This window comes from Eulemur rufifrons, chromosome 8 (assembly GCF_041146395.1).
Source record: "Eulemur rufifrons isolate Redbay chromosome 8, OSU_ERuf_1, whole genome shotgun sequence".
NCBI lineage: Eukaryota > Metazoa > Chordata > Mammalia > Primates > Lemuridae > Eulemur > Eulemur rufifrons.
Window position 1 is genome coordinate 34,766,386 of NC_090990.1, and position 25,611 is coordinate 34,791,996.

Here is a 25,611-nt window from a genome sequence, read left to right on the forward strand (position 1 = left end):
ACGGGTCTACAGCACTCCAGCTGGGGTAGGAAACAGAGGCTGGTGTAGGCCTGGGGGCCGAATGTGCTGGACGTGTGTTCTCCGGGATAACAGACCCAGCGTCTGTCTCCAGTGCCCACACTGCTGACCTTTTAACATTCAGATCCTCCTTTCTGCCTGGACTTCTGCTTCCTACGGGGCAGGTGGAAGCAGCCCTGCATGGAGGGGTTTCCAGGTGCTGGAAGGCTCTTAGCTCCATACGTCTCCTGAGGAATCTAAGAGTGTGTGGGAAAACTATGCTAGAATGTTAGAATGCTCTCACGATACAATGTTAGGAAGTTAGAACCATGACATCTTAGAACAACAGGATTCTGGAATGTCAGAAGTTAGAATTATATTCAGATAACAGCACACTAGGATTACAGAATGTGTGAGAACCCCTGGTTCTCAGAGTTTGAAATGAATGGGCCGTAAAGTTACTTGCTTTACCCCTGAGTCTGGTTCATGCCTCCAACCTAGTTCTTCCTACCTAACTCATTCTATTCCAGGAAAAAAAAAACATGCTAGAGTATTCCTGGATGGCTGAATACATGAACATCCTGAAAAAACCTGTTTCCCTAGAGCTAGGGATAAAATTACCGTTTTCTTTTAATGCCTGGGACTTAATTCTTCCACCCCTGCCCCCAAGAGGCCTGGGGCCCAGGAGAAACCATACGACCGAATGGAATAAATTTCATTTTGTGTGATTTGGTCAAGCATGTCTTTATAAAACATCTCCTGGGTGTTGGCAATTTTGAGACATACGGGTCCTGTCCCAGATAAGTGTTGAACAGTGGGTACTAGCATAACATCAGCAGGATGCAGGCCTGGGGGATAGCAAACACATTCACACCCTAGCTGCTCAGCGTTGCTGGAGATCACCTTACAACCTGTGACTTGGCAGGTTCATGGGCCCCGACTGCAGGCAGCACCCCCGTGTTCCATGCACAGGCAGAGCAGATGTCCCGCACGCTTGTGCCCATCCTGGTTTCCAGCAGACATTACCAATCAATCAGGACCCCTTCTCTGCTGAGCTCTGACATGGATTTATCATCCTTTACACCATCTCCCTCCAGACAGCTGCTGCCACTCAATCACAGTTGGCCTTGGCCGAAATCTATTGAACTTCTTGTCCGGTCAGCTCTTATGGCCAGTCTCTCTCTCATTTATGTCAGATGTTCTTCCCTCTTCAAGCCAAGAGCCCTGCCTCCTCCCTCCTCTTCCTCTGCAGATTACTTCACCTTCCACTCCAGACAGCAGAGCCCGGATAGAAGCCATCAGCTGGGAGTCTGCTCCCCTTTCCACCACCCAGTCACCTGCCTGCCGCCGCCTCCCTGCTTCCCTGCGCTTACAGGTGAGGGGCGCCTTCCTTACCTGAGGGCAAACCCTGGATCTGAGCGCTGGTCCCACACTTTCTGCTTTCTTGGAACCCACAGCTTATACTTTTCTCCCTCTCTCTTTCGTATATCATCAGCCTCACCCCTCCTAGTGTGTTCTTTCCATCATGTTTTAAGCATGCTCAATTCTTTCCCATCTTATAAAAAACAGGTGGTAGGTGGGGAGAACAATATAGTTACCAGCTTTTTATTTGGCCAAGTAGGGACTTTAAGACCCCTATCTGCCTTCTATACCCACCATTTTTTTTTTTTAATGTAGAGGATATTTTAACTTCAAACACAGTAGAAAGCAGATAATTTTGGAAAATAAGCCTATAAATTGAACAAATTTAGCTAATAAAAAATTCACCACCTTGTACTTAATATTTTTCTCAGTTATTTGCAGATCAGAGAAAGTCCAAGGACCTGCATCTGCAAGTGACCGGAATGGAAGATCCTGGGGGGTCCTTCAGGCTCAACTTGTCGAACTACATGAGCCTCGCAGCTGGGGAACGGGTCTCCTCTCCCCTGGGGCTGACACCCCCGCCCCATGGCAGCAGCCTGCCTCCTTCCAGAACGTCTGGGCTTGCACATTGGCCACAGCCACCTCCCAAAGAGGCAGAGCTTCCATCTGGGCCCCTGACATCACCCAGGCCTGTGCAGAGCTGTCCCAGCTGCCCCAAACCTGCAGAGTAACCTCTGGAAGAGGTCACACAGTCTACAGAAACATGACAGACACAAAGATTATTCTTCTGGGGGATGTACCAGCCAAACGGATACTTGTTTCCACAAACTCATCAATATTTCTGAATGTATACAGCAAGCGCATCATGTGCAGGAGAAATGGCCAGGACTGGGATGCAAGAGGCCAGGGTTCACGTCCAAGGTCTGCCTGTATGGCCGTGAAGAAGCCAGACATGCCTTAGTTTTGATCTGCAAAGTGAGGATAATAAAACCCGCTTTGTGGTGTTATGGTGAAGATCAAAGGTAATGTAATCAGAGGCCTGGAATGGTGGCTGGCACATAGTAGGGGTTTTATGACAAGAATCCCTCTAGCACGGTAGAGTGTTTTAACCCTGTGATCTAAAATGAGCATACCCAGCACAATCCCACGAGGCAGGTATGTTACCCTGATTTTACAGATGAGGGACTGAGGCCCCTGGAGGCGAAATGGCTCTCCCAGGGTCTCAGCTGACATCAGCAGGGCCATGTTTTACACCCAGGCCTGCCGACTCCACAGCTCTTAAACTTACAGCAGGACAGAGGCAGGGCCAGACTGCCATCAGCACTGGGAACCCCAGTCTGTCCTCTCGGGCTCTCAGGGTGGGATTCTGGGGCTGGGATGGGCGGGGGTGGCTCTCATAAGCACTGGTGGGGCCAGGCAGGCAGAGGTTTACTCTGTCACCTCTGCTTGTGTGGTCCCTGCCAGAGCTCCAGAGCCACAGAGCCTCCAAGGCCATCCGCTGGACCTGCAGCAGGGGCCTGGCTGGGACATCTGGCAAAGCTGGGCTGGGATGTCCTACGTGGTGCGTCTGCTTCCTGAGACAGTTCTTAGAGATACCCATGGACTTTGGATCCGAGACCTCTGCATGAGCACACAATGCCTGGGGCCTGGGCAGGTGCATTCCCGGAAGTGCAGACCCTTCCTCCTGCCCATGGCCTTGGGGGTCCTATGCTTTCTTTGAGGACCTGGCTGGGAACGGGCAATAACAGCCCAGCTGCCCGGCAGTCTGGGAGGACCCTGAGATGGGACTGCAGAGGCTCCCAGAGGGGAGCGTGACAGTGGAGTGGGTGTGTCTGCAGGTCACACTCCACCGAGAGAGTGCCTGGCCCCAGCCCTGCACGTAAATCCTCCGGCCTGTGACCGGATGTGGGGCTCGGGAATTCCATGACCATAAGAACGTAACAAGGCGGGAGTGGACGTCTCTCCCCACACGCTTCACGTGGATGCGTTCCATGCCAACGCGCTGACTCTGCAGCAGGCCCGCTGGGCTGGCTCGACGCCCCGCGCACGGAAACAGAGCCCTTGGATCCCAGCTCCAGGGCCTGGGGTCCGGTCCTGGCTCTGTCCCAGACTTGCCGTGAGCTCTGCCCACGTCCCTACCCTCGGTGGACGTCAGTTTGCCCACAGCTATGCTGAGGGGGCAGGCTCGGGCGCAGAGGCTCTGTCCAGCTTTGAAGTTCACAGAGCGGGCTATTGGTTCCAGGCGTGGCGGAGCCAGAAGTGGCAGCTGCCAGCAAGATTTGCACGCGGCTCCAGACCTGTTGATTTTGGAGAGCTGGTCTGTGAGAGCGGAGGCAGGGCTCACTCTGCCCTGACCCGGCTGCTGGCCTAGCCCCATAAGCTCGCTGTTCGAGAGCAGAGCAGGAAAGGAGGCCGGGGCCGATGGAGGGTTGAGACAGTGGCAGTGGGATGCACAGACTGGACTGAGGTCTTTCTGGTGACCTGCCAGTAGGACTGACCAGAGACTGACCAAATTTCGGAGATGGGAGAAATGAGTGGAGCACGATGCTTGTGTGCGAGCTTGGGGCTTGAGTGGACATTTGTGCCCCCACAGAACTCGGCTCTCAGAAAAAGGAGGCGTTTCCAGGGCTGCCCGCACTGCTATGACTTTTATCTTTAGACTCTCTTGATTCCTTGCCCATAGGAAAGAGACGGTGTTAACTACCCCTAGGCTGGGGTGACCTTGGTCCTGGGCCCTGGGGCAGGCGAGACGGGGAGGCCCAACCAGTCAGGTCGGGCACGTGGGATGCTGGTTCTCTCACTGGTCTCCTCAGTGACTGCCCCCTCTGGGGCTCCTCCGAGGCCCAGGGAAGAGCCTGGGGGTGGCTGACTCAGATTGGGTCCCCATTTGAAGTCAGCTGGGGTCTGTCCCAGGGCAGGATACTTGGCCCAGATGCCCACAGGAGGGAGGGCCGGGGAGGCCGCTGGATTGAGAGTGAGAGGGAGAGAGTGCACGGGGAGCACCTCCCCAGCTGCACAGATCCTCAGGCTGTGCCGACTGTCGCCGGGCAGCCAGCAGTGTCCTGCAGCGGAGAGTGGCTTGCCCTCTCCGTGTGGCGGTCAACGTCCTGCTCCTGCCGGCTCCTCTAGGAAGCTCCTCTAGACACCACTCCAGGCACCTGCCCCACCTCTGGAACCTGTGGCTCAATGGTCCCTGAATGCCAGATGGCCCAAGCCAGTCCTGCCCTTCCTGTTCAGATGAGTAAACTGAGTCTGCGAGAGGGGAAGGGACTTGCCAGAGGCCACAACAGCCCATGGCAGAGCTCCAGTGTGAGCCCAGAACTGTCTGCCAGAGGTTGGTCCCAGAGGGCCTGCATCCATTTCTGAGCCCCCCCCCATGGCCTCTACTGCACCGAGTTTGCAGAGGAGGGAAAAGAGGCCTGGACAGACGGACCCCTGGCTCTCGCCCTTGAGGTATTTGGGGCTCAATGGGGGGGGGGGGAAAGACCTCAAGCAGTGGACATACTTCATTACAAAATCAGGTCGTCTACAAGGGCTTCTGTGGGTTAGACTGACTGTCCTCCTGGAGGGCAGGGCGTGGGTGACAGGGGGAGGGGAGGGCCGGGGCAGAGCTGTGAGAGCAGCCCCAGGTGCAGACAGCAATCCCCGAGCCCTCTAGCTTAGTCCTCACAAAGCAGGAGGCAAATTCTGGCAACTCGATTGCAAGTAACGCGAAGGAGAAATAAGTGTTTGTTGCTGTAAGCTACTGAGCAAAAGCCGACTAATAAAGAGGCGAATACTATATCCGGGTACCAACGTAGACATTGCTGTCCCCAGCAGAGACAGCCACAGAGAAAGGAAGAAAGGGTGAGGGAGAAGAGGGAGAACGACAGGGGAAGGAACAGGGAGGGAGACGCGAGGCGGGCCTTGCACCTGAACACCCGGACTCCCCTTTGCACGAGAGGCCAGGTCCCCCAGAGGAAAGTGTCAACTTGAAGGCCCCACACAGGTGATGATAATGACGGTCACAGCTACAGTTTGAGTTTCTACTATGAGGAAGGTTATTCAAATGTTATCACTAGTCTTTACAATGATTCTACAAGGTAGATACTTTCAATTCATCACATAGTTACTGCTATCACTGCCCACTTACAGAAGACAGAAGTGAGCCTTCCAGAAGGTACCAGCCAAGGTGATGTGGCCAGCCTGGGATCTGGAGCCAGGACTGTGAGATGCCAGAGGCCATGGTCTCCCCACTGGCCACACGGTCCTCACAGCCTTGGCCCTGGCTCTGCTGCGCTGGCCAGAGGGGACTGGCTTCAGCTCTGGATTCTCATGTGACTGCCTGGGGCATGAAGGGGCCACAGAAGCTATCCTGGCCTTGGCAGGGTCACTTCCCTTGCCCACAGGGACCGTTATGAAAGAACTCCTGACCAGAAGCCGGAGAACAGCTTGGGGTCCCAGCTCTGCCACCAGGCACTGCATGGCTTTTCCTGCCCCATTCTGGGCCCCAACTTTTCTCTTGGTGAAGTAGGAGTCAGGGAGGGGCCCGCAAATCTCCCAGAATTCTGCCAACTATCCCTTCCCCACTGTGGTCCAAACCTGCTCCGAAGGCAAAGAAGCAGATCTTGTCTTCGTTCTCCTGCAGAAGCGCCATGACCCTCTTCCCCATGCGCTCGTTCCTCTTGTAGATGAGCTCCTGGCGGAAGTAGCTGTCGATCTCCTGGGCTGTCACCTGCTCGTGCGGGGGGAGGGTGGTGTTGATGAAGTTGGGCAGCTGCAAAGGCAAGGCAGAGGCTGCCTTCAGTTCCCCACGGAGCGAGGTGGACTTCAGATAAACATGCGCAGCACAGCCCACGTGGGGCTGGCGACTTACCTTTAGGAGGCCCCTGTAGTGGGCCATATGTTTTGTACATGCTTCTTATCAATTCCCAAACCCTTTGAGACGACCACTGTTACTCCAGCTTTACAGATGAAGCAAGAGGGGCAGATCCAGAGACATGAGCAAAGTCACCCAACTGGTGAAGCGGCAGAGCCAGGACGAGAGCCTGGCTACAGATGCCCCCATGTACCGCTCTGCCTTGTGTCTGCCCTGTTCAACCTCGGCTCCCAGACGCTGAAGTCCGGGAGGCTGGGAAACTGCTCATCTCACTAAGTGCTCTCACTTTACCACTGGGCTAAGCACTGGCATGCACAAGGAATTCAGTTCACCAAGAGGGCGTGCAGGGTCAACTGAGCCGCCTGGTGTGGCAGAAAGGTCACGGGGTCCAGGATTAGGCTGACCTGGCCTTCAGCCCCTATGCTGTGTGGTGCTGGGCAAGTTACTTAACTCTTCTGAGCCTGTTTTCTCACTTGTAAGATGGGACTGATGCTATCGTGGGGAGTAAATGAGAGGAAGGGTGCTGTTGTGGGCTACGTTCAGCCCCATCACCCTACAGAGAGAAGAAGAGGGGTCATCACCTTTGGTTTTCCCAATGCGTGGGCCACCATCTGCTGCCACCACCCTCTCCTTATCCCTGGCTGCATCACTTCCCAGGATATAACCCAAACCCCTCCGTCCCTTCTTGAGGACCTCAACTCCAGGACCACCGCTCCCCCACGGCTTCCTCAACAACCTGGCGTGTAGCTACCCAGCTCTCAGCCATGGGCACCTCACCATCACCCCACGCTCCGCACCCAGCCATGTGGCCCAGGAACAGCATCAGTAGCAAGTTCTGGAACTAGGCCGAGAGCTCTCTGGGTTCAGGGGCAGAGGCTTTGCCATTCCTGGTCCCCAATGCCTGGCACAAGGAAGGTGAAGGTGAACCTAGTGACAGTTCCTTGAACCCTGAACATAAAGGTGTGCTGCCCCTTCCTGGTCACTGTGGCCCCTCCTGAGTTCTTCCATTCCCAACACTCTGTCTTTCCAACCTGGATGGCAGGTCCAGGTGTTCCAGCACCATCTCCTCCAGCCTGTGCATGGGGTTGTTGAGGAAACTGAGGCAGTGAGGCCGAACATGCCCTCCCTTTCCCCACAGCCTGTCAGTGTCATTCCAGCCTCCAAGCTGTTGCTCACAGGACATCTTCCACCTGCTGTCCCCTCTTCCACTTCTCTATCTTCACCTTCCTGGGCACAGAGCACGCAATGCCAGGCCCAGCTGACTGATGGGCAAGGCAGGTGGAGAGCCTGGCACAAGGAGACTAATTTCCTGCAGGTTTTAGCTCCCAAAAGGGTCATGCAGCCCAGCCACATGGCTTCTAGAGCCAGTGCAAAGTTGTCAACATTACGAGGACAATGGAGGTGTCAATAGAGGCTGAACCCTGAGGAACTCTGAAGAGGCTGGGACATCTATCTGCCCCTGCCATCTGCTGGCCAAGGGCCAGTATGCCCCCCAGAGTGAGAGGGGAGGTAAAGGGACATGCACCATGGGCTTCTCTGCCAGAAAGGCCTGATTCACTGCCCTGGCATGAAAAAGGCAATAAATAACGTGCTTGGTGTCCCCTAACCTTGTGCAGTGCACAACCTGCACAGATGTATGCAGCAGCCATGCTAGTGCATAATCAGGGATGGCACAGAGTTGGTGCCCAGGGATGGTTTGTTTGGCAAATAGATAAATGAGGGAATGAAGTCCTTACCCCACGCTTCACTATGGAAGTGATGACTGGCAGCCCGGACACAACAGGCCACACTCAACATGTGTGCAGCTGTAGGAAACACCAAAGGCTTCTGAGTGGGGCAGAGCACAGAGAGACTGTGATTCAGAGGGGCAGTTTCTGGAAATAGGACCTCACAGGCGTCTCCCCATTCCTTGCATATGCGAGAGAATGTGAAACTATGTTGCACCAACAAATAAATATTTGTTCAGTCAGTGAATGAATGAATGAGCTCAGAGGCGGCAGAGGCACAGGGGTTAGGAACATAGATCCTGAAGTCAGACAGCCAGGACAATTTGGGTTGGAATCCCTCATTTGCTGCTTACTAGCTGAGTGGCTTCTCTATAACCAGAAAGTTACTTGGCGTCTCTGAGACTCAGTTTCCAAATTGGTACCATGAGGGTAATATATGCTGTTGTAGAGATTAAATGAGTTCTGAAAAGTACTTAGCACAGTGCATGGCACAAAGGAAGTCTTGAATCAATGTCAGCTATTATGCAACTAGCCTGGGGGTGGAGTTGGCTTCCTCACCTTTGCCCTGTGATGTCAGAGGCTGCCAGTGAAGGGTGGCCTCGGCAGGGGGTAGCGAAAGAGATGACAAATAGATGGCCTTCAGAACCATCCGAGAGCCATGAAGGCAGCATTCTGCTTCCCTCCCCCTTCCTAGGCTCCCTGGGACCTGTGGACATGTCCAGCCCTTCCTCCTGTTTCCTGACCGCAAATGTACATTTGTGCAAAGATGAATTTCCACTCGTTCTTCAGGGAGCCAAAAAAAAAAAAAAAAAATTCACAAAGATAAGAACCTAAAAGTTAAATTTCAAAGCCATGCAGGAGTTGGGCTAGAGACACTCAGGTTCCCCGGGCCACCCGGCTGCTGGCCGGCACCGTCTGCGTGCTCCACGCTGATGGGCCTTGGCTCCGCGCCAAGGATGGGGCCTGGGTTTGCGCCAGGGCTGGGATGGAAGCAAATTAATGATGTCATTAGACTTGTCGGGGGTCTTAAATCTTCCCCGACAAGTTTAAGTGCAGGATGCACAATAACCTTTTAAAAAGGACACGTAAGGTCCCCAGGGATGGGGTGATGAGGAGATGGGTCGGGCAGCGTCAGACAGGGCTGGGTGGGGCCATGGGGGTGACGTCAGGGTAGACTCTCCCCAACCCATGACCAGGACTGGGTCAGGTTTGACAGTCAAGTACTCAGGTCTGCTGATGCCACCGATGTCAACGGTTGCACCCTTCCCGTACCCCGTCCATCCAACAGACACCCCCTGAGAACGTCCAGAGGTCTGGCCCTGTGTAGGACTGGGGGCCACGGGGCACCCTCAGACTGGGTCTGCTGCCTCAGTGAGGTGCACAGCTTCTCAGGGGGGGGGGGTCAGACATGCCCATAAGAACACGGTGGGGTACATGCTTTGAGAGGGCAATGAGGGTATGTGAGCCCCAAGGTGGCGTCTAATCGCGTGACCACGTGTCTTGCTTTGTCCAGGACAGCCCAGGTCTGTGGCTGGAGGACATTGCCTCATGCCTGTTACTCATTTGGACCCTGAATTGTATTTGACCTTTCACTCTCAAAAGTCTCTGGGTTTGGACAATACAGATATGTGGCTACTCTGCACTGAAGGCAGGCTGGGGTTCAGGCCAGGCTTCCCAGGGCCCGGCCTTGGATCATCCTGCTGACGCCAGGCACTAACAGTGCCAGTGGCCTGGGGGCTGCAGAGGCCAGGGCCATGGCCATTTGCGAAAGTGGGGATGGGGGACGGTGGGGCAAGGGTGAGGTGCACCCAGGCCCCTGTCCCAACACCATCAACCCAGGCCCTGCACCTGTCCCACTGTGGCCTCCAGAGGCCGTGTCCTCACCCTCCACGCTGCAGCCAGAGGCATCCCTCTGACCACATCTCTCTCTCGGGTCTGAGCTCCCCAGGGCTCCAGCTCTCTGCAGGCGCTCTCCCCCGCTGTGGCCTGGCCTGCGCTCTGCCCTGCAAGACTTGGAGTCTTTCCTGCTGGCCCTCCACCAACACAGCTTGCTCCCACTGGGTGGGCTCCACTCTCAAGCCTGGTTTCCCTGTCACCTTCTCCCTGAAGCCCTCCCCGACTGCAGACAGAGTGACTGTGGCCCCACAGCCTCTGCAGACTTCGAGGCCTCCAGCTGCAGACACAGCCCCAGCTCAGCCATGTCCCTGTGGGCACTGGATTCAGCCTTGCTACGCTGACACCCAGGTAGGGCTGCCTGTCCCTCCCAGAGCAGCCAGGTTCTGCCTATGCACCCTGCACCCTGGGTGCAGCGTGGGTTGCCATTCTAATCTAGGTGGCCCAACCTACCTGGTCCTCTGTCCCACTTCAAGTATGAGAATGGTCACGAGACCCCTGAGGTGGTTCTGCTTGCCAGAGAAAAATCAGTGGTCTGAACACAGGTTCAAAGAAAATCTGAGTTGGCCTTCCCCTGAGGTCACCTCACGCCTCCCTTCCTCAGCCTGTGGTCAGCCACAGCCTGGCCAGGACCTTGTCCTGCACACCCCCACCTCCAGCCTGGCCACGTCATAGCTGGGCCACCCTGAGTGGTGACCAGGGCACCCTCTGCCACTGAGCTCTGGCTGGCCGGGACTCACAGGCCTCTCCCCCAGCAGATGATGGGTGGGGCCTTGCCACCAAGCAGGTCACCAGCGAGATTCCCAGGAGCCCTCGGCGTGAGGGTTCTTCTCTCCTGCACCACCGAGTCGGTGCTCTCAGAATCCTGAGCCTCCTGCATTGTGGCAATGTCTCCAGCTCCCTCTTCTCTCGTTGTCTACACAGCAGCAAGCACACCACACGTCTCTGTTTGCTCATGCGGCAGTTGCTCCCTGCCACGTGCTCTATGCCAGACCTGAGCTGGGTGGTGGGGACCAAGAGATGGGCAGCACGGCCTTCCCGCAAGAGCTCCTGCTCTGGGGGTGGCCGGCACAGTCGGGACACCGGCCAGCCCCGTGGCCTAGCTCGGCTCTGGCTCCAGCCTACACTCACCTCCCCACCCCTCTCCTGCTCCCTCTTGCCTCTGGCTCATTTGCACGTGGTTTCCTCTGCTGGAACATTCTTCCTCTCCCATCTGTAGCCAACTCAGGTTCTTCTGTGACCATGCAGCTTACAGGAATCTTTCCTTCTCTCTCCAGCGCCAAGCTCAGCCCCAAGCCCACCTAAATTAGCTGTTCCTGCCCTGGGCTCAAACTGCATCCCCCACCCCTCCCGCACGGCAGGGATCACACTCTGGGGCAATGACTCCTGGAATCTGCCGTCCCCAGTGAGACCATAAGGCCCTCAAGGGCAGCTCTCCTGCTCCCCGCTAGATCCCTTTTCATAGCACTCTGTCTAGCATTATAAACTACTTCATTCATTCAGCAATTATTTACTGAGTCCAGCTCTGAGCCAAGGACTCTCTAGCCAGTTGGGATATATTGACAAATAAAACAGACCAAAACCCATACCCTCATGAAACTTACGTTCTAGGGGGAGAAAAAGACAGTAAATAGTCCCTAATCAATGGCCCAAGTAGATGGTGAGTTAGAGGCTGGCAGAGGCCATGGGGAAAGGGGAGCATGGTACAGAGGGGGTGAGAGTGTGGGCGTGGGGCCAGGCTGCAGGCCGAGCAGAGACTGTGAGATGTGTGCGTTGGGCAGAGAAGGAGTTAGCCATGGGGTCGCCTGGGAAGAGCCTCAGGCAGAGGCCACAGTCAGCAAAGGCAGAGGCCTGAGAGGTGGGTTCATGGGCCAGCAAGGAGGCCTGTGGGTGGGGGGAGGAGGAGAGGGCTAGGGTGGGGGCAGGGCATGGGGCCACACAGGCCATTGCAGAGACTCTGGCCTTCACCCTGAGAAAACCCAGGAGCCCGTGCTGTGTCTTGAGCAGGGAAGCGGCCTGCTTTCTGATCCCACTGCTTCTCGCATGAATGGCCGGTCAAGCTCCATGGCAGAGGAGCCACAGGCGCCTAGAGGTGCCTGAGAGAATATCTAACTCCACCCATGGGATCTGGAAGATTTCTTAGAGGAGGTGACATTTGACCATGGCCAAGTGAAAAGAACCCAGGGGGAGGGCAGAGCCTGAGCAGGGGCACAGAGGTTTGGAAGAACAAACTACATTAGCACAGCTGCAAGTTCCACGAGTCAGCAGAACAAGGTCTGTCGGGTGGGGGACCTGGGCTGTGACAAGGCCAGCAGAGGGCAGGTCCTGAGGGCCTTGAATGCTGGAGGAAGTATCTTGGGATTTACCCTGAGAGCAACAGGGAGCATGGCAGGGTGTGAGCAGGGGTGATCCACACGCAGCCCCTTGGGGTCCTACTCACCGTCTGAGCAGCCTAGTGGTCATATTTCCTCTAGGACTTGAACCAAAGCAGAACCCAAATCCAAGCTCTCAGTAACCGTGGGCTTTTCCTCCCCTGGGCCTACATTTCCCCAGATGGTGAACCGAGCCTCTCAGAGGCCCCCCTGGTCTTGCAGGCTAAGCTCCCAGGGTCCCAGGCCCCAGAGCCACATGGGCCTGGCTCAAGTTGCTGCTCTTGATAACTCGGTAACTCAACAACTAGTAAGTCGTGTGGCCTTGGGCAGGTCTCTTCCCTTCTTGAGCCTCCATTTTCCCACCTATAAAAGGGGGATAACGATGGCTCCTGTTTACCACGGCTGGAGAGAAGATTGCCTGTGCCTGACACATAGTAGGTATGCAGTCATTGCCAGGTGGGTCCACAGGGACCTGGCTCGAGGTCTTTGGAGCTGGTGACCCAGAGGCTATCCGGGCTGGAGGAGAAAGCCTCACCTGGGACGTGTCGTGGTTGAAGATGACTGCGTTGAGGTCCCCGCAGTTGTAGTGCTTGATGAGGTCCTCCGTGGTGTAGGGCGCCTGCAGGCTCCCTGCCCGCACGCTCTCGTGCTGCAGCAAGGTCTGGTTCAGGGCAAACAGCACCTGGGCCGAGGAAAGAGAGAGGCGTGAGAGCTGTGCTCAGGGATCCTGGCCAGGCTCCAGGACCAGCCCTCCTCCCTCTGGACTGGGGGCAACAGGCCTGAAACAGAGAAGGTGTGGGGGGCCGGCACCAGCTGGCTGGGGCTGCACGTTTCCACACTTCCTGCCCCGACTCACTGGGCTCTGCACACGTTCAGCCTGCTCTCACCTCCAGCCCTCTGCCCACACGGGTCCCCAGGCCTGCTCTGGGTCTCAACAGCTTATTAATGACAAAATAAGAACCCTGCTGTGTCTGGGTTTTGGACCGCCAGGATTTTCTTTTGACTCCTTTGTGTTCCTGTGCTTAGTGGGGCTCTAGAATGAGTATGGACTAATTTGTAATCAACAGCACTTCCAAAGCAAAACAAACAAATAGAGAAAAACAAATAAAAATCCGTTAGTTGTCAAGGCCCAACCTAAAGGCCACCTCCTCGGGAAGCCTTCCTGGCCCAGGGCAAGGCCTAAGGAGCTGGGACCCTCAGAGTCAGATCCACGCTAGCATTGATTGCGGGTGTCCTCAGGCTCCTCTGTCCTCCTGGCCACCGTGCCTGGCCCTGGGGACAAAGCTGGGCCAGCCAGATCTGCCACGCATCAGGGTCACTTGGCGTGCTACACAAAAGTCAGACGTGCAGACCTCACCCTGCGGGGTCAGAATCTCTGTATTTTTAACAGGCTCCCTGGGCACTTCTTAAGCAGCCTGACCGCCTTTGGCATTTGAGGACCATGGCTCCAGTGGAACACAGCTGCCCGAGGTATAGGCGCCCTGAGAGATTTTCTAGTCCAGTACCCCCATTTCGGATGGGGAAACTGAGGCACAGTGAGGGGAAGGGACTTGCTCAATCCACGCAGCTGGGACTGGCACTAGCTTCATGTGACTAAGTATCTTAGACTCCTTTGGCCGACAGAAGGGAGGACCCTGACCATTATTTGGGTTATTTAGCAGAGATATAGAGAAAAACTTGTTGCAATTCCTGTGCAAAATGTCAGGAGGCAATCTCAGGCCACCTGTCCCGGCTATTTCCCCAGCCCAGCCCTCAGCCCTCAGCCCTCAGGCCCTGCTTATCCTGTTGGCACAATGCCTTGGACAGCCAGCCCCCAGCCTCTTCGCCCACACTGATTCAGGCCAAGCATCTCTCACTGGGTCCACTGCAATGGTCCCTCCCATCTCTCTGCCCCTCCCAGCTATCCCAGCAAGATTATAATATATTTAATTCACACCCGGGGGGCTGCACACACCTGCCCTGCTGCTTCTGCCATGGTCATCTCGTAAAAACGTAAGTCTAATGATTTCCCCCTCTCTCTTTTTTTTTGCTCAAAACTTTCATGGGTCCCTTCTGCCTGCAGGTTTAAAGGCTAGCTCTTCAGTGGCGCCTCCAAGGCTGTAACCTAGACCTTGCTGTGGTCTTACTTCATTTCTTACTTGGCCCCCATGCCTCTAAATACCAAACACTCAGCATTCTTCAGACAAAAGTTTTCCACCTCTGTGCCTCTGCATATGCTGTTCTATATGCATGGAAAATCCTGACCCCTCTGTTTTCCACTTGCAACCTCCGACTTGGCTGTCCAGACTCTGCTCAGCTGTCTTCCCCAGGAAGCTTCTCTGATCAGCTGGGGGCGGGGTGAGGCCCCTTCCCGGGTTCCCCTGGTCTCTGTGGGTGGTAGACCGACAGATTAATGGCCCAGAACCAGAACACCTCCCTGGATTCATGCCCTTTGCTGTGGAACTTTGTAGCTCCTTCCCATTCTGACTCTGGACCTGCTTTGGCCAGTGGGGTGCCAGTAGCCATTATAAATGAAGGCAGCTGCGCCGCTGCCCTGAGAACGCCCAGGCTAGCCTGCTGGAGGATGAGACATGATAAACAGAGTTGTCCAGCCACAGCCATCCTAGACCAAGCCCAGCCAACAGCCGGCCAAATCCCAGACATGGGAACAAGCCCAGCCAAGATAAGCAGAGCTTACCCACAACTGGCCCCAGATGCATGAGCAGTAAACACTTGTTACAGAGCATAATGTGGCAATAGACAACTGACACAGCACGGTGGGAACATTAGGTTGCAATTGTCAGCTACTAGCCTCCTCCACTAGATTATGAGCATCTTGAAGGCAGGAATTGTGTCTTAGTCATTTTTTAATCAGCACTGTGCCTGGTAAAGAGAGGGTGTCACCTCATCCTGTCTTGATTTCTTTGAGCACCTTCCTAGGCTGCTCATTAAGCCCTTAGGACTAGCTCCTAAAACTCTGGCACTCTGCATTTTGAGGCATGTCACCACCACGTGGCAGAAGTTCCCACCAAGAGGCAACAGTCACTTGGTTCAAGAACACATAATCTTGCACAAGAAAGCTTGCAAAACAGGTACACACAGCCTGGCCGAAACAGACACAGGCAGCACGGCCCAGCCTGTGCTCGTGAGGTCACTGCCACCCCCTCCCGCTTTTGCTAATGGCTGGGCAGGGGAGCGGGACCGGGCTGGGTGCAGCAGCCCGGGCAGCTCCCCTAATGAGCTGGCTGGAGATGAGGTCAGAGCCCCCCCGCCCCACCTCTGGGCCTTTTCCAGGCCTCTAGGCTCTGGCCACCGCCACTGAAATCCGATCTGCAGCCATCTGGTGCAGGGTGTCCATGGCAGCACGGTGGCTGGGGACGGGTCGCAGGAGGCAGCGGCCCTGTTGCTGTGGACATTGCTAAGGCAACAGGCCCTTCCTCCCCTACGGCACATGCCTCGGGTGAAAGTGTCCGTGTCGAGCTGATCCACTCTCCTCCTCTGGGCGCCCGGGACACACAGACTTTCCGTGACCACACCCAGCTGCTGCGCACACCTGCCCCGCTGCTTCTCAGACTCAGCCTGGCCAAGACACCACCTGGCCTGTGGTGAGGTCATCGGCCCGGGCACCCAGAAGACCCGGCTGCAGGGGAGTGGCTCGCTTGGACCTCACTTCATTCGCAGGGTCACTTCTGCAATCATGCGGCCCTCACAGAGCTGGGAAGTGTTCTAGAGAGTTAAGTGTGTTACAATCTGTAGGGTGCTACGGACAGTCCTGCATGTAGTAAGTGCTGGATAAGCGCTTGTTAAATAAAACTTAGAAGAAAATAGACCCAAACCTTCCCAGATGGGAGCTGGAAGGGCCCCTAGAGGTCATCTGGTCCAGGGGCTTTTCAGGCCTTTTATAGCCATGGAATCCTTTCTTCTTGTTGTTGTTTTCCAAAGGAACCTTACTTGGAACTCAAAATGTGCAGCAGATAAAAATGGAAACTGCCCTGGTTGCTATAAGGGAGCCAGGCTGGAGCCTGAACTCCCGCCAGCTCCATGTCCCCCAGCAGCAGGGACTCCTAAGGCCTGCCTTCCTGGGGAACCCACAGGTACCCTGGAGCCCAGTTTGAGAACCACTGATCTCACGCCGTCATCATATGAAAGAGGGGAGGAGACAGGAGCCAGAGCAGGCAGGCTTGCCTTGCCCAGGGCCACCCAGTGAGCTGGGGGCAGAGTGGGCTCAACCCCAAGTCTCCTGACTCCCGCCCAGGACCCTGTGCAGTGGGTCCACGGCCACAGTCCACGTTCATCCACACGCATCGCCACACCCGTTTCATTTTTGCAGCTTTGTGAAATAGCCAGAAAGATCCAAGGAATTATTTATTGTTTGTCTGTTACTAATAAGTCTGCTATAAATAGTCTATTACTAAGATATAAAATTGAGGCCAGACCATTTAAGAGGCATTCCCATGTGCCACAGTAGGAGTGTGGTGGGGACAGGACTGAAACCCAAGCCTGTCACCCCCGACTTCCCGCAGTCGGGAGGTTTGGTGCCTCCCACAGACCCCGGTGCTTCGCTTGGTCTAGGCACTCATCCCACGAGTCGTCCTGCTCCCTGCCTCCCCGTTCGCCACGGAATCCCAGGGTCTCCACAGCCGACACTCAGGAAGGACGCTGAGCCTGGACACGAGCTCTTTCCCCTACGCCCCGCCCTGGATCCACCCTTTGCAGTTTATAAGGAGGTCTTCCTCCGTTCGTTACTAGGATTACGAGGTTTACTGAGCACTTCCTATGTGTCAGGAACTTTCGATTTCTAAGATCATGTTAATTTATTTAATCTTTATAGCAACTCTGAGTTAAGTCTATCATTAGCTCCATTTAATAGATTAAAAAAAAGCCAAAACTACAGCAGAGAGACATTAAGTACCTTGCCAGAGGTGATAAAGCTAGAGAGGGTTAGGACAGGCATTTGGGTCAGCCTGGAATGCGTCCTCCTAGCTAACCACTGCCCACTGAGGCCTCCCTCCTCTCCCTCCAGGAGAGAGCCAGCAGGAATGGTGTCTAATTCACAGAGAGGAAGCCAAAGAGGTAGAGGGGAGTGACGGGCACAAGGCCACAGAGCTGGTGAAGGACAGAGCTGGGTTTGAAACTACAGCTCTCTGGCAGCAGCCCCGGTTCCCACGGCCAGGACTTCAACAGCATGGAGGCTCCTTCGCAGCATTCTCGGTGCCTCCCGCAGAGGGAAGCCACACTCATTCACTCAACAAACGTTTACTTTCAGCTGCTTCTCTGCAGGGATCTGAGATTGGTGGATTCACTGGACTGGGTTTCCATCTGTCCGGGGCTCATTTTAGAGGCAATGCCATCACAGTGAGGGTGGTTTATAATGAAGTGCCTGGCCCTGCCTCTGCCTCCCTCTCATCCACCCTGAATTCCCAAGCCTGGAGCTGCTCAGACTCCTGGGCTGCGATGCTTTCTGCTCCCGGCCACCTCAGAATAACAAATCTCTGTGCACGTAGCCTCAGTGGCCCGCTCTGGGATAATGTTTATGACAAGGCTTTGACATGGAATAACAAACACTGGGCAAAGGCTAGCGCCGTCTCACCGCACCCCTCCACCCCCCCCGATCCCCATGTGGGGGCCCAGCCTCCAAGAGCCCCCAAGCATCCCAGGTGGCCCTCCTTGCCAGGGCTTGCAGGGCATGAGGTGGCCCACGGCATCTGCTGAGTGCAGGCCCGGATGGCGTGAGGCAGGCGCCAGGAAGGTGGGGACAGGTTTATTGTTCCAGAGCTGTCTAGTAAACAGTCCTGGATGGGCTGGGATGGTGAACACCAGGGCCTGTGTTCACTGCGTGGCCCAGCGACGGCACTGCGAGGACAAGGCAGCAGGACCCCTTGGTCAAGAAAGTCTGGGCTGGGGGCCCATGGAGACGGGCCTGGCTCTCAGGCTGGAGGTCTGAGGTGGGCCGATGAGCTCTGCTAACCCGCCCTGAAGCCCAGGGGAGTCACAGGGAAGACCCCAATCCACTCCGCCATGCTTACTGAGCACCTCCCACAGTGCCAGACACTGCTCTAGGTGCCGAGGAGTTAGCCAGGGACAAAACAGACACAAATCCCTGCTCTCACAGAGCTTACCTGCCAGGGGGGCAAACAGAGAACCAAATTATTAGTAACAATATTCATGTACAGCATGTGGGAGGCTCAACAGTGATTCCACTGAACTGGAAGTTAGAACTGCCACCCGGGCACGGCGATGCCTCATGCCTCATGCCTCGCAGTCAACAGGCCAAGAAGGGCGTCCCTGTGCTGGCTGCGGTGTTTGAGCCTGACCGTCAAGGGGAAACTGGGTTGCGACTCCAAGGGAGGAAGGAAGAGTATGTCTGGAATACAGGAGATCTATTAGGGCATCTCAGTATTACCGCACCCTGGGATTGAAGGCAACGGAAAACTACAATAACCCAGAGCAGGCAGGACGGCTCATGGCCCAGACCATTCGGGAATGAAGGTTTGGGTCACCCCGCCCGGTTAAGAACCGTGACCAGTTGATGTTGCTAAAGGCAAAGGGAATACAGAATGGGCAGTAGAAACAGAATGTGGTTATAAATACCAGCTACAGCCGCATGACCGGTTATAGAAACAAGGACTGCTGTTGTCATGAGTATTACTCCTCATTTTGTTACAAATACGTGTGTGCATGTGTGTGTGTATCTATCTCACATATCTTCACTTTCTACCCTCTCTTATCCCTTTATCATGTAACGTAAGATATATTTATTGACTTTATATCACAGTGTTTAAGTATTGGTAACTTTACATCATAGTATTTAAGTTACAGGATATCAAGAAGAATACACATTATCCAAGGACGTTGTATTCTCTTCTGGGCAAAGAATCAGTGCATTTTGGTTTGTATGCAGTAGAGTTGCATCGTGTTAGGTGGAACTATGACCACGCTATTGTCTTTATTTGGAGATTAAGTACAGTTTAAGGAGATGTGTATAGGTGCCCAGTGACAGGGCTGGACTTGTGATGGTTAGTTTTATGTGTCCACTTGGCCAGGCCACAGCACCCAGATTTGGTCAAACTCTTTTTAGATGGTTCTGTGAAGATACGTTTTTAGATGAGACTGACATTTAAATCAGTAGATTTTGAGTAAGGCAGATTATTCTCCATAATGTGAGTGGGCCTCATCCAATCAGTTGAAGGCCTTAATAGAAAAAACCTGACCTCCTTCAAAGAAGGGGGAATTTCAAGGCAGGAGACTGCCTTCAACTTGAACTTGAACTGCTGCATCAACTCTTCCCCAGATGTCTAACCTGCCAGCCTACTCTGCAGATTTTGGACTTACCCACCCACCCAACATATGACACAATTCCTTGAAATCTCTCCCTCTCTCTCCCTCCCTCTCTCTCTCTCTCCCTCTATGTATATATGTTATATATATATTATATATATATAAATACATACATTCTACTGATTGTGTTTCTCTCTAGAATGAATACAGGGTTACAGAAAGAAAATAAAGCAGGAAAAGGGGTGGGGAGTGAGGAGGGAAGCAGATCAATGGTACAAAGGCCCTGTGCACACTGAGGACAAGCAGAGACCCCAGTGGCTGCAGCTGGGTCAACAAGGAGGACAGAGGGGAGAGGAGGGCCAAGGTAACGAGCAAGCCACATTATATGGGCCATTGCAAAGATGCTGGGAAACCACCCTACACCATAATCCTTTCAGATAAGGATTGTTATTTCCATACGACAAATGAGGAAACTGAGGCCTTGAGGATGGTAAAGTCACTTTGTACAAGATCTCACACTGAAGAACTGGATCTGTGATTCAAACTCAGGTCCAGCTGGCAGGTCCTGGGTTCTTTTCTGCTATCCCTGGGCCCAACAGGCCAAGCCACCTCCACCCAGCCATTGGTTAGAAGGACAGACATAAACAGACAAATGGGGGTCAGTCTGCGAGGCCCAGATTCTGAGTGGTCAGCTGGGAAGGAGGGGTGTTAGAACCTTAGCCATGGGGCACTAGGAGAGTGACATATGTGGGAAGATAAGCGGTCACTGTTGCCAAGGTAACCCCACCTGGTACACAGCCTCCCTGCTCTGTTTTCACTCTGTGCCCCGCCTGATAGAACCTTGTTCCCAGCCCTAGGACCTTCACCTATGTGTCCCCTCTGTCTGGAACCCTCTCTCCACCCACCAGCTCGCACCCCCTTTGCACCCGGCGGTAGAGCTCCTTCCTTCAGGAGAACTGTCCTGAGTCACGGACCGGGCAGGGTCCCTGGTAGGTGCCCCCAGAGCACCTGACACTTCCCAGGCCACAGCTGGACGGGGAATGCGCTGAGGGCAGGCAATTGTCTGTCTGGGTCTTGACTGTTTCCCCAGAGAAAGCACAATGCCCAACACATACATAATAAATGCTTGAGAAACATGTGTAGAATGAACCAACGAACAAAAAGCCGAGCGAGTCACCCATCCCAGGATGCCCATCCTGAGCAGCTCCTTGCCAGGATGCAGCACCTCCCGTGGCACCGAGCAGGGAGCTGAGCCCCTGGACCCGGGACCAGATGCATCTGTCGGCACCCTGGGCCGGGGGCGCGTGGCAGCTCCAAGGCACAGGAGGCCTTCTCTAGCGTGGGGGCCGTTTCCTCAAAGGCTAGCGCCGGCCAGGCTCTGGCTGAGGTTTATTTATTTATTCCCCTCGCCCCATCGGAGGCACCAAAGCAGTGCCGACGACTTCCTTGCTTCCTGTGCAGGATCCAGAGTCTTCCGGGTCCCCAGAACAGAATCCTGTCTCCAGACACTGGGCTACTGAGCAGAGGCATCCAAATAAACACAGGGTTTCCTGGAGCTGGGCTGGCTTGGAGCGGGGAGGCGGCACGAGAGATCTCGTCACCACCTACTCTCCACTATGAAGCCCTGGGAGAGTCACTTTCCTTCCCTGGGCCTTGGTTTACCCACCTGTGAAAAGAACTAATTTACACATTCATTGTACAGATATTTAACGAGCACTTATGTAGCAGAGACTTTTCCAGGCCCTGGAGGCACAAGAGTAAACACAGCAGTAAAGGTCTCTGCCCTAGTGGAGCTTTAATTCCAGAAGGAGTAAGCTGACAATAAAGAAAGCAATAAGTAAACTTTCTAGCATATTGGGAGTGATAGTTGCTAAGGAGAAAATAAGGCAAATAAAAATACAGGAAGTGTGGGTGTGTTGGGGGTAGACATTTAAGATAAGATGTCCAGGTAAGGCCACCGAGAGAAGTGACATTTGAGAAAGGACTTGGAGGAGATGAGGGAGGTAGCTGAGAATATGGCTGAGAGAAGAGCTTTCTGGGCAGAGGGGAACAGTAAGTGCAAAGGCCCTGAGGCAGAAGCAGGGCTGGTGGGTGTGAGGAGCAGGGAGGAGGCCAGTGTGGCTGGAAAGGAGTGAGCAAGGGTGAGCTAGGAGGTGAGCTCTGTCTCAGGCAGGGGCCCAGCAGGAAGCAGATGGCACATTGCCAGTGAAGTCTGTTCCATGCAGTCAGTTCAATTGAAAGAGTGACTGGAGAGCACTGAATGATGGGAATATTCACAAAGGTGTGGACAGGGGATGGCAGAGCAGTGTGGAATGGCAGCAGGGGAAGCTCTACTGCTCCTAACCTTTAGGGGAAGGCGTGGGGCAGGGACCCGAACCAGCCCAGAGCCACAGGCTTTGGGGAGGGAGCACAGCTACCACTGAGTGTGGCCTGGACCACGGCAGTGCCCGGGAGGGAGGTGAGTGGTGGGTGGAGGCAAGAGATGTCTCACCTCCCTTCCCTGTCTGCCTGCCCATCTCTTGCCAGTTCTCCCACTGGAATGAGGATGAGGGGGAGCCCCAGTGATATCAGGTCAGCCCAGGACACAGAGCAGGGCAGGAACAGTGGAAGGTGGATCGGGGAAGCAAGCAGAGAGAACAAGGCAGAGAGGTTAGGGTGAGGTGGGCGCTGGGGGAAGGTCCTGGGGGCTTTGGGGCTTTGCAGGCCTTTGGCTTCCCAAGTGATGGGAAGTCATGGGGCGTCTGAGCAGAGGCGTGCTGGGGAGGCAGGGGTGAAGCAAGGACGCAGGCTGAGGATTAAGTCGGCTCTGCCCTCCTTCTTCCCTTCACCATCTCCCTGTCCCGATGCCCAGCTACGACCCAAAGAACCATGGACTCAGCCTTGAGCACAGATGTCCCCTGCCCTGCCAGTGGACGCCTGCCAGTGGGACCCAGCGGTGCTGGCCACACCTCCTTCTGCCCTGCAGTGTGGGCTGGCTGAGCCCTCAGCGCTTTTCTGGGTGGGCACTGGGAGGCCTGACTCACCCTAGCTTTCTTTCCTTCTTTTCTCTGAATGCTGAGTTTCTCCACCCAAAGACCACCCTTAAAGATCCCAGTGTTCTTCCTCTGTCCTTCAAGTCATGCCAGGAAATGCTCATAAATCCGGAGCCACCCACATGATGAGATTAGCATTCTGTCGGGTAAGGAGGCTGATGGCTGGGACCGGCTGGGACTGGCCCAGAGGCTTGGGGTCTCCAGGAGAGGAGCTTACGTGGGGCCTGCCCCCCAAAGCGTCCCTTAGTTTTTGGTTTTCAGCACAGAGGCTGAAGACCTGGACTCTGGTGCTGCAGGCTCTGACTCGGCCCGGCTGCAGGACTCACACTCTGAGCCACAGGCCCCCTCTGAAACACGAGGGTGTGCGGGGACCTCTCAGCTCCGGGAGGCCTACTGAATGTGCCTAACATTTTGGAACATTACACCCCACCACCTCAGGATTTGCACAGTCTGCGCTCCAGGCACTTTGCATGTAGGGGCTCATGTGTTCTACATAACAGCCCCGTGAGGGCGGCAGTGTCGATCCCATTTCACAGACAGGAAACCCAAGGCTCAGAGACGTAAGTGGCAGCCGCCCCTCCCTGGTGCTGGGGCCTGGTGCCCACTGCCTGAGCTCTGCCCGGGCTTCACGCATCATGCCCCGCCGCCCCCGCCCCGCTTCTGCTCCCAGTAATCACCTCTGGTCTCCTAACTGAATACACTCTGCAAATGAAGGAAAGGCAATAAAACACACTGGAATGTTCCAGAGAATCTCCTAGACTGACCAATTCTCAGTTTCAAAGCTTTGAGCAACTTCAAGGTGAGGGAGGAGATGGACAGAGGAACAGGTAGTTATAACGCGGTAAGTTAATGGTAAAACACAAAGGGTTGGGCCTTGGAGCGGGTTTCTGACCCCGCTGGGAGTCAGTGATGGAATCCCAGGCTCCGCTGGGTTGTGAAGGCTGAGAGGGGGTAGGGGAGGGCACGGACCTGCACAGTGTGTTTAGAGATGTGTCAGGAGTTAGCCCTGGAGGGATCCCGTGGTGCAGGGTCTTCTGTCTCACGCCTCGGGCTCTGGACTCTACCCAGCCAGCCTGCACCACCCTCCTCCACCTGCTCTTCAGACAGTGGACAAGTCACCTGCAGAGGCCGACGTGGATGGGGACCAGAGGTGAGCGGACCGAGACCTGCGGAGGGACAGTGGTCCACACGGGAGGCAATTGGTCAGTGGTGACCATGGTCACCATCGTCGTCATTACTATTGTCAAGCAGCTGTTTCCATTGGCTTGAAGAATGTCATTTTTATTTTCCTGCAGTCTCAGACTTGCCCTGCTGACACAGCTGCCTAGACTTCAAAAGGCAAGTTCCCATTTTCATTTGCAAAATCAGTATGAAATTCCTAGAGGGCCTAATTCCTCTGGTCTGACCACACAGCAATTTCCAATTTGTGGGGGGTAGGGGGGTCTCACGGCCCTCCAGCGGTGTGGGGCCCTCCTCTCTGCTGTGGTCCTGGGCAGCGGCCAGGGAGGACTGGTTGAGTGGGGACCTCCAGGTGGCCCAGTGTGGGAGGAGAGGAGCTGGCTCCGTGAGCACTGCATGCTGAGGAGAGAAACTGTAACCCACCTCGGTGTTTGTCTGCTGGGCCACTGGCTACCGAGCGCTTCAGAGACAAGCAGCGGCAGAAAGGGCAGGCCCTGACCCAGCTTCAAACCTGAGACCTGCTAGGGACCGGCTGTGTGAAGCTCTGGTCTGGCTCTTTCAGTGATGTGCTGGTAAGAAGGTGGGATGGGCCCTTATCCTTGTGGAGCCTCAGCTTACCCATCTGCAAGTGGGGAGAATAATATTTGACCTGCCTGCCTGAGGTTAACATTCTAAAACCCTTGCAAGGCTCTGCTGCCCTTCCTTAGGACACACACACACACACACACACACACACACACACTTTCAGGGAACTTCCGTTCCCTAAGCACTGGGGTAGGTCCCCGCTGCAGGAGGTGTTCTGAGGAGGGGCCAGAGTTCAGCGTGTGTGGACGGGATTCAGTGTGCAGTCTGGACTAGCGCCAGGCCCTGTGCTGGGTGCTGGGGCCACGGGGCCCAATCAGTGCTCCTTCTCTCCTTGAGGAGCTGGCGGTCAGGGGTTGGGTAGAGCAAGGGATGAGGTTCCGAGGACTTGCGACAAGATCGCACACACTTGTTAAAGCTGGGGCCAGCGGATGGACAAGGTGCTGTGACAGCCCAGTAGAATAGGCGGGGGTGCGGGGAGCACACACAGGAGATCCCAAAGGCGGCGACTCCGCAGCAATGCCCTGTGGGGAGTATATTTGCCACGCAGAAAAGAAAGAAAAGGCATTCCAGGTAGTGTCAACAGCCCGTGCAAAGGAATGGGGGCTGGCGAAGCTGGCAGGTGTGGGGACACGTCCATGACAGTCCTGGGCCGGAGTGCAGCACGTGGAGGAGGGTGCAGGATGGACCCAGGGCAGGGAACAGAGGTGGATCCACAGCTCAGACTCTACCCGCGGACTACGGGAAGCACCTGAAGGTTGTAAGCAGGCGGTGCTCAGTCAGGCCCTGGGTTTAGAAGCTGCCCTCTGGCTGCTGCGTGGAGGTCAGGCTTAGAGGGGCAGACAGGGCAGGACACAGTCTTAGCCCTGGACCTGGAAAGGTGAGGATGCCCCTCCTGGGCCCCCGGCGCGCAGGGGATGCATGGAAGAAGCGAGGGGTGGGTTAGAATTCCAAATCTTTCCAGGCTTGCACATTCTAGAACCCTTCAACTCAGGGTTCTGAGGTTCTCCCATTGCCCGTCACTGCCCCCTCTCCCATTCCCTAACTTTTGAAGCTGAGGCCTCCACCCCCTCCTCCTCCATTTAGGGATCCTGGAGCCCCCCTCCGGGGAGTGGCCGGACAAACCAGGGGCAGGCAGAGCGGCAGGAAGGAGAGCAGCCTGCGTGGGACCCTGTGGTGCTGACAGTCCAGGGAACGGCACTCCTCCTGGTGCATCAAAGGGGACAGCTGCACAGAACTTGGCCTCGCAGACAAAACCAAATGCAGTGCCAACTTCTCTTGCTTTGAGCCTGTTTGAAGTCACAGGAGATACTTCCTGGCAACAGGATGGGAGTGTTGGAGACTTTGGCACC

General features: G+C 55.2%; 1 protein-coding gene across 1 annotated transcript in view; it reads right to left on the bottom strand.

Moving 5' to 3' along the window:
* Window positions 1-25,611, bottom strand: part of TRABD2B (TraB domain containing 2B) — a 216,987-nt gene that overhangs the window by 21,419 nt on the left and 169,957 nt on the right. Inside the window, exons 3-4 of the mRNA XM_069477899.1 lie at window positions 12,745-12,891; window positions 5,941-6,115 (exon numbers count right to left, since the gene is read on the bottom strand). Coding sequence (XP_069334000.1) covers window positions 5,941-6,115; window positions 12,745-12,891 — 322 coding nt within the window. The remainder of the gene's footprint in view (window positions 1-5,940; window positions 6,116-12,744; window positions 12,892-25,611) is intronic.